The 13,729-nt window shown below is 42.8% G+C and overlaps 1 protein-coding gene and 1 long non-coding RNA gene across 3 annotated transcripts; one reads left to right on the forward strand and one right to left on the reverse strand.

Moving 5' to 3' along the window:
- The first annotated feature begins 35 nt into the window (after positions 1 to 35).
- LOC108249420 (solute carrier family 2, facilitated glucose transporter member 1-like) lies at positions 36 to 9,215 on the forward strand. 2 transcript variants are annotated; one of them, XM_017438809.3, is made up of 11 exons: positions 36 to 194; positions 275 to 3,510; positions 4,186 to 4,278; positions 4,604 to 4,764; positions 4,842 to 5,082; positions 5,458 to 5,620; positions 5,839 to 6,026; positions 6,736 to 6,840; positions 6,915 to 7,016; positions 7,085 to 7,288; positions 8,173 to 8,379. In XM_017438809.3, the coding sequence occupies exons 2-11, from the start codon at positions 3,493 to 3,495 to the stop codon at positions 8,377 to 8,379; spliced, it is 1,482 nt and encodes a 493-aa protein (XP_017294298.1). In that variant the 5' UTR covers positions 36 to 194; positions 275 to 3,492. The 2 variants fall into 2 exon arrangements, with proteins under 2 accessions (XP_017294298.1, XP_037832819.1); XM_037976891.1 differs by lacking the exon at positions 275 to 3,510 and having other exon boundaries at positions 8,173 to 9,215.
- Positions 8,719 to 11,502, reverse strand: LOC119617268. Its single transcript, XR_005233485.1, has 2 exons — positions 11,139 to 11,502; positions 8,719 to 10,896 (listed from the first exon to the last, which is right to left on the reverse strand). It is a non-coding gene; the product is annotated as an uncharacterized LOC119617268 (long non-coding RNA).
- Positions 11,503 to 13,729: the final 2,227 nt, after the last annotated feature.

Raw genomic sequence — 13,729 nt, forward strand, 5'->3', positions numbered from 1 at the left:
CGCTGTGTGGAATTCACAGACACACTGGGCCTATTGAGCTGCTTCCATGTTCCAGCTCTTCCTGGAAACACTGGGAATACGGCGAGGAGCTCAGGGTTGAACAAGAATCTGACTGCTGGAGGGCAGATCTGCACCTAAAGCAAACTGGAAAAAGCTAGCTGAGTTCTATCGATGTGGAAACGTTCCACAGGAAGGTAAATATGAGACGGGTCTGATCAGAGCTGAACTCTACAGATGGTTCAACGTTTACTCATTCCCACTGGTGTTCCTCTAGGAACGGTTCCAGCCTGAAGTCTGCACCTACAGCTCCCAAATATTACACCTTAACTCCATTTCTGTGAATGCTGGCGCAGATAAGAACCATGACTCAGACAAAGACTGAAAACAAGGAGACACATTTATAAACCAGAGCCAGTTTCTCTTCTCGATCCCGTCCTCTTTCTTCACATTTTCCTCCCAAGCAGCCAAAGTTTCTGTAATGTTTTAAAGTCTTAATCCGAAGTTCTCCAGACCTTCTGAAGGGTTTTCTTCAGACTTCGGCTGTTTTTCCTCTCAGTTTCAGTCCTGGTAGTTAAACTTTTTCAGAAAAAAAACAAACATTTCTTTTCTCTGACCTTTGACCTCCTTCGGACAGAACCGTGTTGAGACGTAACAAACGACACAGTTTGACTCAGATGAGTTTTTTCAGCACAGAGGAGGTGAAAAAAAACACTGATTACCTGATCAGCATCAACGCCAGGGCGGAAAGACATCAGCAATGACCTCAGAGAAGCAGCTGCTGCTGCCTGTCAATCTGTGAGGGGTCAAAGGTCATCTGGTGTCCATCGTTCTACAGATTATTCACAACATTTAAGACGGCTCTTCCCAGCAGATTCACCCCGAAGGTCAGACTGTGCAGTGCTCCATCTCTGACTCAGTTAGCAGGTTAGCAGTTTCAGTTCCAAAACTACGAGTAAACTAGTCCATTTAAAAGCTTCACTAGTTTATCAGTTAACCATAAGTTAACCATATTTTAAGAGCTCCTAGTTAACTAGTTTAAAAACAAGCTTGAACTAGTCAACAAGTTAGCATTTTAAGTTTTACTAGTTGACCAGGTAAATTATTAGGTTGTATTAGTCGAGAGCCCCGACTTGTTGGGAGAACTAGTGTAGACTGGTTAACTTGTTCGATATTTCTGTGCCTACTAGTTAACTATCATTTAACTAGTGGGTTAAAACCAAGCACTTCTGCGCTACTAGTGAGGTACTGACCGGTAAGACTGGTTGGACAAAAGTGTCAATAGTTGGTAAAACCTGTTACTAGTCAGAGAGTTTGTTCAACTAGAGCAGCAGATGTTGAATAAATGCACAAATGGCTTGCCATACAGAGTGATTCTATGGTAAAATGTTTGATCCACCTCATGGCATGAGGTCAGCAGATGCCCCTAACCCTAACCCTCCTCAGTCCCCTGTCCTCAGTCCTCTGTCCCCTGTCCTCTGTCCTCAGTCCCCCGTCCTCTGTCCTGCTCTGTGTTTTATAGCTCTGTCCCCGTCCTCAGTCCTCTTTCCTCTGTCCTCAGTCCTCTTTCCTCTGTCCTCTGTCCCCTGTCCTGCTCTGAGTTTTATAGCTCTGTCCCCTGTCCTCTGTCCTGCTCTGTTGTCCCCCTGTCCTCTGTACTCTGTCCCCTGTCCCCTGTCCTGCTCTGTGTTTTATAGCTCTGTCCCCTGTCCTCAGCCCTTTGTCCTCTGTCCTCAGTCCCCTGTCCTGCTCTGTGTTTTATAGCTCTGTCCCCTGTCCTCAGCCCTTTGTCCTCTGTCCTCAGTCCCCTGTCCTGCTCTGTGTTTTATAGCTCTGTCCCCTGTCCTCAGCCCTTTGTCCTGCTCTGTTTTATAGCTCAGTCTCCTGCCCCCTGTCCTCAGTCCCCTGTCCTCTGTCCTCAGTCCTCTGTCCTGCTCTGTGTTTTATAGCTGTCCTCTGTCCCCTGTCCTCAGTCACCTGTCTTCTGTCCCCTGTCCCCTGTCCTGCTCTGTGTTTTGTTGCTCTCCTGCAGTTTGTCTCCTCCTCCTTGGAAAGACATTTGCAGGGAGGTTCTTGAATCCACACGTCCATGTGAGATTTCCACGTCAGAAGGAAGAGACGACCTGAAGAAGAGGAAGATAAAGAAGAAGAAGAAGATGATGAACATGAAGAGCGCCCTCTGTTGGCCAAAACAAGACCAACAGGAGGGATCATCCTCAGGAGGTTCTGCAGTTTGTTACAACAAAGAGAAAGGAACCAACAGAACTGTTTGACCCGGTTATGATCCTCCAGTGATCCAGAACCTCCTGAATCCTGTTCCAGTGGTCTGCAGACGTTCTGAAGGTTCTTCTTCTTTCAAAGCTCCACTTTTAGTTCTTGTACCTGATGATGTACCTGAGTGTGTTTGTTTCTCTGTCTGTTAGCAAAATATTTCATGAACCACTGGATGGACCTTTCAGAGGTTAATCATTAGATGGACGTCTACAACTCAACCTGATTCAAGATGGCCGTCACAGCTATTCGACTTTACCAATCACAACAATGGCTACAACTTGAGCTAAAATCTGGTGTGGTAGTAGCTGAGAGTCATCCTCAGCTCACACTGAGCTCTGACCGTCTCCAACCTTTTCATGCATCAAAGTTTCATACAAAACAACTTTCCTACAAACTACACGGGAAAAAGTTTATTTTTAAATCAGATTATCTTCCTAAAGATGGCTATTAATATCTGTCCAAATGTTCCGGTACCGGTCCTTGGCCCGGCGGTTGACTGCATGTCTGATAACATTATTCTCAGGATTTAATAAAAAGGTTAAAATCTTTACAATAATATGGTTGAAATGTTTGAAGTCTGATGCTACTTTTAGTTTTAATGTTGCCCAAATTTGTTTGTATTCCTTTATATTTGATATTTTATATGTTTTTAGATGACAAAAATGCAATAAAAATAAAAATAGAACACAAATAAAAGTAAAAATCTGAATGATTTCATGAGAGAAAAAGAAAATATTTGTTTCCTGTGCAGAGAAGTCTTGGTGTAAATGAATCCAGTCTTTTGGAAACTTGATGTTTAAAAACATTTTAAAGGATGATTTTCAGGAAATAATAAAAACATCTTTCCTTCAAAGTGAATTTATTTGCAGATTATGTGAAACTTGAGAATATTGACTCTCAGCCGCTCTTTAAATTATAATCCCGGTGGGATTATTGATCTGATTAAGCAGCTATTAGCTCTCTATAAACACGTGTTAGTCGTGCTGGAGTCCCTCTCCACCAATCAGAGCGCAGATCCTCAGAGGCGCGTGAAGATCCACTTAGCGATGACGTCACTAAGCCTCTTACCTCTGCAGGTGAATGAAGACTGGAGGGGGGGGGGACTTGTTTACTCGGACTTTGGACTAAATGTTAGTTCAGGTTTTTGTTGGCGGGAGATTAAATTAACGGAGTGGATTAATCTGTTTTAATAATCCTGAAATCTGGATCCTCTGAGGCCACATGGAGTGCAGCGGCAAGGTAACTGCTGCCCGATCGATACCTGATCCGATAGGAATTAGATCCCTCACCCCATCCCCCCCTTAACGAGACCTAATGACCCCCTCATCTGCAGCTTTGACCCATAATCAGACACCAGCTTTGTTTTTAACATAATTCAACCTTTCAGTCAGTTTTTCTTTGTTTATGGCTTTATATGGCAGCTGATGCACCACAGAAAATGCAAAACAGCTTTTATCTTTTTAACATTGAGGTAATTTCTTTTAATTCAAGGCTTAGCAGCCTTTAAAGGAATGCATATCACCCGCTGCCTTTCAGGCCAGAGTTTTAAACTAAGAACGTCTTTAAAAAGGACGCAGTTAGAGCCATTTTGGTCCAAACATTTTGCACAATCTCATCAGTGTTGCTGATGTCAGGTAGCTGTGGCAGCCATCTTAAACTGTGCAGACTCCAAATGTTAATCAGTTGTAGATGTCCATCCAGTGATCCCCCTGAGGGGCTCAGATCGGTCCGTGTCCCGCTCCATCCTCCCATCGCTCCAGAACAAGACTCCCAGATAAGCAAAGAGTCGCCCTGACATCAATAAATCCCCTCCTGCTTCCTCCCCACCTCCCAGTCTTTAAATTTCTGAGTCTCTGCTGTTGTTGCTGCAGGTAAATGTAAAAAAGCTCCTTGTTGTTTTTGCTCTGACACCAGGTGACGCCCCAGCTGATGCTGGCTGTGGGGACGGCTGTGATCGGCTCTTTGCAGTTTGGATACAACACCGGTGTCATTAACGCTCCTCAGAATGTGAGAATATTCATTTTTCTTTAATGTGCAGGAATGACAGGATCACAGTTGGACCGAGGGTCTGTCTTTCTGCAGCAACTCTTCATAAATGTGACCTGCAGGTTTCAGGCTGGAGGACCTGCAGGTTTCAGGCTGGAGGACCTGCAGGTTTCAGGCTGGAGGACCTGAAGGTCTCAGGCTGGAGGACCTGAAAGTCTCAGGCCGGAGGACCTGCAGGTCTCAGGCTGGAGGACCTGCAGGTCTGGATCTCTCTGCAGCAGTCGGGGACCAGCAGGAACTGAAGCCCTGAGACGAGCAGACCTGACTGCTCTGTTGTGTGTTTCAGGTCATTGAGAACTTCTACAATGAGACGTGGAGCAGCAGGTTCTCGGAGCCCATCTCTCGGAGCACTTTGACAGCCCTGTGGTCTCTCTCTGTGGCCATCTTCTCTGTGGGAGGAATGATCGGCTCCTTCTCCGTCGGCCTGTTCGTCAACCGCTTCGGCAGGTGAGATCCCGCTCACAGAAACCACGTTTCCCCTGAGGAACAGGTCGGGATCATCAGAACCTGTGTGATCTCTGCAGGAGGAACTCCATGCTCGGGGCCAATGTGTTGGTGGTCTTTGCCGCTGCGATCATGGGTTTCTGCGAGCTGGCAGCTTCCTTTGAGATGCTCATCGTCGGCCGTTTCATCATTGGCATCTACTCCGGCCTCTCCACGGGCTTCGTGCCGATGTACGTAGAGGAGATCTCACCGACGTCTCTCCGTGGAGCTCTGGGCACCCTGCACCAGCTGGGCGTGGTGGTCGGGATTCTGATGGCACAGGTCAGATCCTTCAACCACGAATGCTGTCTTCATTTACCCGCTTTAGAATAAACATCTTCACGTTGTTTTCAGTCCTGGGAAGAAGTTAGTCTGCCCTCTTTCAGTTCAGTTCAACCAGACTGGGACCTTCAGAGAGCTGAGCAGAAACCGAGGAACTGAAGCAACGCTGGAAAGAAGAATGGGCCAGAACATTATGTTTCTCAGCTTTTATCAGAGAAAACAGCTGATGGGTTTAAACCTGATAGAAATGTTAAATGTTTAAAAAGTCTCGTACCTGAAGGATTTCCAATGCAAACGACTGAAGCAGTAAATGTCCACGATGCTTCGTGTCTGTCTGCTGCTTTTAAATCACCTGGTTGTGTGTTTGCGGTGCAGATCTTTGGGATCGAATCGATCTTGGGGAACGCGTCGCTGTGGCCCCTCCTGCTGGGGTTCACGCTGCTGCCGGCCCTGCTGCAGTGCGCCCTGCTGCCCTTCTGCCCCGAGAGCCCCCGCTACCTCCTCATCGACTGCAACGAGGAGAGCAAAGCCTGCAGCGGTGAGACGGTCTGAGCGTGGAGGGAGACAGGCAGCCGGCAGTTATTACTGAAGTTAAAAAATGAAAAACATCCTGAAGAAGAGAAGCTGCATTTCTGCTCAGTTTAACTTTGATGCTGCACTCAGAAGACACAAACACTCACTGAGGAGAATTTCTTCACAAAACAGCAGATCTCCACCGATGTTTCTGAATAATCTGATGCTCGTTGTGTGTTTCAGTCTTAATGAAGCTGCGGGGGACCGATGAGGTGAACGAGGACATACAGGAGATGAGGGAGGAGAGCCAGAAGATGATGAGGGAGAAGAAGGTCACCATTCCTGAGCTGTTCCGCTCTCCCGTCCACCGCCAGCCCATCCTCGTTGCCATCATGCTGCAGCTGTCTCAGCAGCTGTCCGGCATCAACGCCGTGAGTCGAAGAGCGGTTATTACCGAGGCTTCAGTGATCTGCTTCGCCTCCATAACTACAGGAGAACTAAGCTTAAACCCCAGCAGGTCTCAGTGGAAAGCTTAGCATGGTAGCAACCAGCTGTAGAGTTAGGACAACTGAACGAGTCAACCTGCATTTAGTTTTTGAAGAAAAACAAAACAAGGTAGACAAGAAGTTGTATGCATTGAACAAAACCAACTGAAATGCTTTATCTGAAAAAACTTTGGTTGCATTTGCTCATTCTCCAGAATATAGTAGACCAAAACTCAAGTTTTGCTTGCCCATTTTTCCTAAACTTCTTAGAGGCAACAGGAGGAAAACCTAGCGACACAAAAGAAAGATCCCGGACGAGCCCCCAATTCTGTTACAGTTCTAGCTCCTAAAACAAAAACTGACACATAAGCCTGAGTGTTAAAACCCTGTGAGAGTCTTCAGACACGCTTTATGTCCATGTGAGATTAGGACAGTTGAGACAGTAAAGTCTGTCCATCAAAATACTTAAAAACTGATTCTAAAAGGGGTCCACGATGCTTTAGGTGAAAAACATAAACTGTAGAGTTCATAGATGATCATCTTTGGATTTTTAAATAAATATGCTCCACACTGATAATCAGATGTTAAGAAGAAGACATCCTATATAAATGAAAGAGTTCCTGCGTAAAGTCCGTGTTTGAATGTCGTCCTGCAGGTGTTTTACTACTCCACGGGGATCTTTGAGCGAGCGGGCGTGTCTCAGCCCGTTTATGCCACTGTCGGCGCCGGAGTGGTCAATACCATCTTCACCGTGGTTTCAGTAAGTTTCTAAAGTGCCATTAAAGATAAAAAACACCAGAACTTTGGAGCGTTATTATTTTTTCTCCTATTCAGCTGTTTATCGTGGAGCACGTGGGCAGGAGACCCCTTCACCTGATTGGTTTGATGGGGATGGCGGTTTCAGCCGTGTTTCTAACCGTTGCCATGGCGTTGCTGGTAAGTGTTTCTCATCACCTCTGCAGAACCTGTCAGAACCGTTTACCTGAAAGTGTTTCCTCTCTCAGGACCAGCTCAGGTGGATGTCCTACGTCAGCATCGTGGCCATCTTCAGCTTCGTGGCCTTTTTTGAAATCGGCCCCGGTCCCATCCCCTGGTTCATTGTGGCCGAGCTCTTCAGCCAGGGGCCCCGGCCCGCCGCCATCGCAGTTGCTGGTTTCTGCAACTGGTCGGCCAACTTCTTGGTGGGGATGTGCTTCCAGTATGTGGAGGTGAGAGAGGGATGCTTTTCAAGTTCAGGTGTTTTTATTCAGGGAGACATTTACAGAGAAACAGCTGCGATCAGCATCAAACTCTACAAACCAAAAATCTGTCAGGAGGGGCGGAGAAGGAGGCGAACCCAGAACGCAGACTCAACATAAAAAATTAATTTATTAAACTAAAGAATAAACAAAAACAAAGGCTGACGTGGCAGCAAAATCTAAACAAAACAAAATCCAAACGAGGCGAGACAAGGCAGGACAGGACAAGGAACGAGACAACAAGCGCTGAGGAACAATGAAGCAGCCAGGAAGTGGAGAAATTGACCAAGTTTTAAAGCTGAGGGTCATTAGGGGAAGTGGGCACAGGTGAGTGATTACAACAAGAAACAGGTGAAGATGGGCGTGGCAGGAAGACGAGATAAACAGGAGAAGTGAATGATGACAGGAAACAAGAGGCAGAAAGAAAAAACAACAAAAGCCCAAATCCTGACAAAATCAGAGGAATGCATATCACCCGCCACCTTGAACACAAACGTTTTAAACAAAGATCTTGTGTGATGCGTGTGTTATATGTTCAGGATGACTCTCAGCTACTACCACACCAAATTTTATCTCATTATCTGTAAAACTGACTAAAGTTTAGTTTAGTTTTTGTGTTTGCTAGGGTTGATTAGCTGTGGCAGCCATTTTATTTCAGATTAAAAGTCAATCAGTTAAATCCATCCAGTGGTTCAAGAGATATTTTACTAACATACAAACAAACACATCAGTTTTTCTTAACAAAACAAACAAAATGAAGGTAAAACATGATCTTTCCCCCTAAACTTCCATGTATTTCTCTGTCAGCTTCTGTCCACGAAGTGAAGGATTTAAAGTTTCTTTTTCCCTCCCAGCAACTCTGCGGTCCGTACGTCTTCATCATCTTCACCGTCCTGCTGCTCGGCTTCTTCGTCTTCACGTACTTCAAGGTGCCGGAGACCAAGGGCCGCACCTTCGAGGAGATTTCTGCCGGTTTCCGCCACTCCTCGGGTCAGGGGGCCGACAAGTACTCAGCTCCGGAGGAGTTCAACACCCTGCGGGGTCACGACCCCGACCTGTGAAAACAACATTTCTGCAACAAACAAACGGGGCAAATTATTTACCTCAGTATAACTTTGGAGGTTTAACATTAACTCATGAGGGTCTCAGGCTGCTTTAAAACACAATAACCTGAATTTATACTTTTAACTACAGATTTTATCAAACCACATGCTCTTTGTACAGTGATTTTTAAACTTTTATTAGTGTTAAAGTTAATTGTAAAGCCAATTAAAAGAACTATTCTGGCCATTTTTAGATGGGGTTCCATGGAGCAATGATGAATAATTAATATCTAACCTGTTGTAGACATTGTTTGAATCACCAAAATCATTTTCTCATTTCTTTTTTATTTATATGGAATTCAATAGTAGTTTGCTAGAACAAATAGCACAAGCAGCAGCAGGTAGCTGTAGCAGTTTAGGTGCAGCCTGTCAGGACGTTCAGATTTCTGCTGAATAAATTTGTTTTAATCTGTTGTGGAAGTTGCTCTGAGCTCCCAGAGCAGAGCGCACTTCGGTCTAAAGTTAGCAGCTGTTCATGAAATCACTGTTTTTAAGTCTTTACACTGAGGTCAACTCCACCTCTGTGCTACAGCTAGCTGCTGCTGCTGCTATTTGCACTGAAGAATAACCCTAACATTTTATGTAGAAATCTAAAGACTGTGAAGCTGAAGGAGGTGTAGAGGTCTATATCAGTGGTGTCCCGTCCTGGTCCTGGTTCTGATCCCAGTCCTGGTCCTGGTCCTGGTCCTGGAGGACCTCCACCCTGCAGGTTTTAGATGTTTCTCTGCTCTTCAGCAGCTCTTCAGGTTCTGTAGAAACTTATTAATCACTCATTCAGATCAGAGAAACACCTGAAACATGCAGGGTAGGGGTTCCCCAGGACCAGGACCAGGACCAGGACCAGGACCAGGACCAGGACCAGGACCAGGACCAGGACCGGACACCTCTGTGTTAGTCCGATCCTCTCTGAAAGTTTAGAGCCTGAAGTTGTTTTCAGACAGAGATCCACTTCGGTCTTACCTGAGGTCTCTGTTTATCTCACCTGTCCAGGTAAAATATTTAATTATAACTTTTACACTGAAACCCATTTCAAAATGTCCGTAAAGCTGAACTTAAAGATGGCGTCTCATCTGGGCTGTTTCCTCTGGGATTTAGCCAGTGGTGTTTTTTCTTTAGCTACATAAACAGTATTTGATTAAGTATTTAATTAATGTTCATTTCTGTTGTTATTGTCATTAATTGAAACTGATTTTTGTGTTTTCGTTTGTTTTAGGCTTCATAGGAAGTGAAAACATCAGATAGCTCTGATGTTTCAGAACGTGTCTGTTTACTGTTATTAACTTAACTTTATTATAACTATATTCACAAAAACATTTCTAATCTTAGTGTATTTAGCATGTTATTATTTGTTATGAATACTAATAATCAGGTTAATGTTTTATTTTAAATGAATCTTGTATTTGTGCATAAAAAAAACCTCTCAGGGTTTGAAACTGTTGTGCTGTAGATCTTTTTTAATCGTTGTGAGTTTGACTTTTTGAAACTTTTGTGTCCCGTAGAAATTCTTTATAGTGTTTCAAAAAATAAAAACTATAATAAAACCCAAGACATGTCAGTGTTTGTGTTGCATCATGATTATTCAGTGAACAAGTCAAAAATAAAAATCATTTAAAGGATGTTGAAGCACAAAGTTCAACTAAAACCTGGAATAAAATCTGATAAAGACCTTATTGAACAAAGATTTAAATGTTATTATTGTAGTTTTCTTATAATTGTTCCTTATAGGCCCATATGTTAAAGTCCAAGAAGAGGTTTAAAACAGTTATTATTTCAAAATAAGAGTCTGTTCAAAAGTAAGACCTGAGAGGTTTTATTTTTGTTTCTTTTAACAGTTCCAGTTTTTGTCAGATTGTTGTTCTGGTTTCATCAGTTCTGTTTCAGTTTTCCTTTTGTTTCCTGTTTGACTTTTAATTTAGCTTATTTATTATTTTTACTTTCACCACTTATTTTTTTTAAAACAACACATTTTCTCTCTGTATTGGAGTTTTCATCGTTTTGAACTTAATTTAAGGCCTAAATGATTTCCAAATATATGTGTGTTTGTACACATTTTGTAGGTAATATCCAAATATTTAAACTTTAAGCAGTAATATGAACAGACTGTGTCATTCCTCTGTATGACCACCGGAGGGCGCTGCAGCTCATCCTCAGCTGGCTTCACATCTGCATGGAAGTTATAAAAGCTGACTTTATGTTGCAACATCTGGCCACATGTGGTGGAACTAAACCGTGTCTCTGGGTTAAAGGTCACGCTGTCGGGCTTTGTGTGGATCTTCTGACCGTCTGTGGTTCTGAAGGAACGTCTCGGTTCCTGCAGATAAACGTTGTGGACGAGGAGTTCTGTTTAGCTCTTGTTTCTCCTCATTCTGGTGCTTTGGTGTAAAAGGGAAGCGTTTGGTCGACACTGGCTTTAAAGAGAAGTTGCACCAAAGCTGTTGGACCCTGGCAGCTGAATGAAGCCTTTCACCATATTTCCTGTAAAAAGGTTAAAATATATAAAGACACATCTGCAGAGTGAGGCACATTGTTTCTGCTTCAGAGCATGAACCTGGACTCTGTGCCGTCATTTCATTTTAAAGGCGTCAGCTGCAGCCGTCGATCTAAAATAAGCTTAAACCAGGTCAGAGGTCACAGCTGAGCCTGGAGCCGTGGCTTCTCATGATGTGGTGTCGGTTCTTATAGCAGATCCAGGTTAGAGTTTAACGACATGAACTCACCTTCTTTAACGCCCGGCTGGTTCTCAACAGAACGGCTGCATGGATCCTATCTCACTGCTGGAGGCGTTTCTCAGAATGTGTCTCAGACGTCAAAACGTGTCACAACTTGATGCATACTTTAAGCTAAACATGCAAACGGTGTTTAGGTGCAAAAACCACGTAGAGAACGTGTGAAAGTCAGGAGCGTTTGGTCCTGCTGGTGTTCCAGACGTTCTCAGGGGTTCTCACAGGAGTGCAGAGGCTTGTAGTCGTGTTGCTTTGGTTTTAAAGACAGAATTGTCACAGGCGTCTTGAACTCGTCTCAGTTTGGTTTCCATGAATCTGAAAAGCTGAAGTTGTGTTTTGAAACCTGAGCTCACCTGACAGAAACCATCCGAGGCCCTGAATGTCCAGCTCCACATCGATGATCAGTAATAAATATTAAAAGCTGGTTCAAATCTTCATTTCTTCAAACGTGGGAGTGGCTGTGGAGGTGCAGGGGGACGGTAAAATAAAGTGCACGGTCCAGAATACAGCTGTTCAAGCCGTGCACGTGAACGAAGATGGCGGTTTTTCAAAAACTGGTGGCTGCACGGTTCGCTGGCTGCAAACACTCAGAGTTCAGTTTCTGCAACAAAAAATTAGCCAGTTTCCCTCCAAAAGTGACACATTTTATCTGACGCACAGACGGAAGCAGCCTGGAATAATCGGAGTCATTTTTCATCTGCTGAGTCACCGCAGGAGCAGAAAATTTAAAAGAAATATGAGAATGTGAACGAAACAATCAGATGTTAAAGATCACAAATGTGAAAAAAGCGAATTTAAAGCAATCTAATAAAAACTAAAATGACAGAGTTATGATTCAAGCATCAAATACAGCAAATATTCATTACATACAGAGTATTTTTGTTTTTATTTAAAGAAAGAACCTGTGGGACATGAGCAGGTCCAGGTTCTGGATCAGGCTGGGTTCTGTTCGTTCTAAATAAGAAATGATAAATTAAATCAAATCTGATTAAATGGGTTATTTCTTTCTTTCTTTCTGCTGTTGTTCTGGGGTTATAACAGTAACCTTAAAGACCCTGACACATTTAGGAGTTTAACTCACTTCAGGAACCAGGAAGGCTGGAATAAAAATAAATCTGAGATGAAAGCTGCTGCAGCTGATCAGATCTGACCCGGTTTGACCCGGTCGACATCCACTCGTCTGCGGGGACATCACCTCCACGTTCAGCCAGGTGGAAAATCCCCACCGTGTCAGGCTCGCCGCGCTGACCCGCCCTTTGGACCTGTGGTCATGTTGTTTGAGGCGTAAACCGTAAAAAGCTTTTCATTAATAGCTTCTAATGGACGAAGAGCAGGTACACACAAAGAAGTGCTGAAAAGTTTAAAAACTGGTTGGTATTTTTATTATCTGTGCTTAAAAGAACCTTAGAACCGAATGAGTTTAAAAACCTGTTTCCTCTGAGTTTAAAATTATAATTAAAGGCTTTTAATTTCAGAGTTTGTGTTGAGGATGACTCTCAGCTCCTGATCCAGATGTTTTACAGATGTTCTGTCTCCGAGTGTTTCTAGTTTCTTTTTATTTTCCTTCCAATGATCCAGATGTTCCTGTAATCCTTTAAATCAGTCTTCATCAGCAGTTTCTGATGAGTTTCGCTCCTCGTACCTGAACGTTTTCAGAGGATCGTTTTAAACCAACATGACTTTTATGACATTTCAAGATAAATCTCTCGTCTCTGCTGGGTTTCTGTGAGTCTTATTTTTAACTTTCACAGCATCAAACAGCTGATTATCATTCAGCTGATGGGAAATCTACAATAATCTGTCACATCTAACCAGATGTTTGAATAAAAACTAACTCCAGGAGCACGGATATGATCTATTAGAACAAATAAAACGACCAAGCCTGATAGTTTGTTCCAGTTTAATTGGATTTCCTTCTTCAGAACTGGACACAGTTTCCGCTCCTGTTCTTGTAGAAATGTAGAAACATTAAAGCCGTTTAAACTTTAAAGGCAGCAGCTGATCAGCTTCATCACATCTGTCAGGATTAAAACTCACACAGTCTCAGATTTAAGGCAGGAAAATGCTACAGAAACACTAAATCATGTGTTTTAATTCATCTTTTTGAGGTTGTTTTGTTGTTTGATATTCAGAGAAAAAGACTAAATACAGTCTGAGCTTCATAGAATTATTTCTCTGAGCTTCAGAGAAATAAACATGGAAAAAAGGAAAATACATTTTAAATGTTCATTTATCTTTATATATTTTAAATATAAATCCATTCTTTATGTCTTGTTTCCAATCAGGTTTGATTTAAAACCAAAGCAGAAACTTTAGTTGCAATAAAATCTTATAATTTAGTTGTTTTTTTTTTAAAATGTGGGTAAAATTTAAGCTTTTTAATATTATTTAGCTCAGATTTGTTCAAAAAAAGATGGTGGAATTACTTTTAAGTTAAAAAAAAAACAGTACAACTAAAACAAAACAAAAAAATAAAAATGTGAAAATAAATTCATTTTAATTCTTCCCGTTTTGTCAGTTGGATTCATATTTCCACATTTATTATTTTATAAATTTTAAAAAGTATATAACTTTTTGTGGCTCTT

The sequence above is a fragment of the Kryptolebias marmoratus genome, linkage group LG8 (genome assembly GCF_001649575.2).
Source record: "Kryptolebias marmoratus isolate JLee-2015 linkage group LG8, ASM164957v2, whole genome shotgun sequence".
NCBI classification, from domain to species: domain Eukaryota; kingdom Metazoa; phylum Chordata; class Actinopteri; order Cyprinodontiformes; family Rivulidae; genus Kryptolebias; species Kryptolebias marmoratus.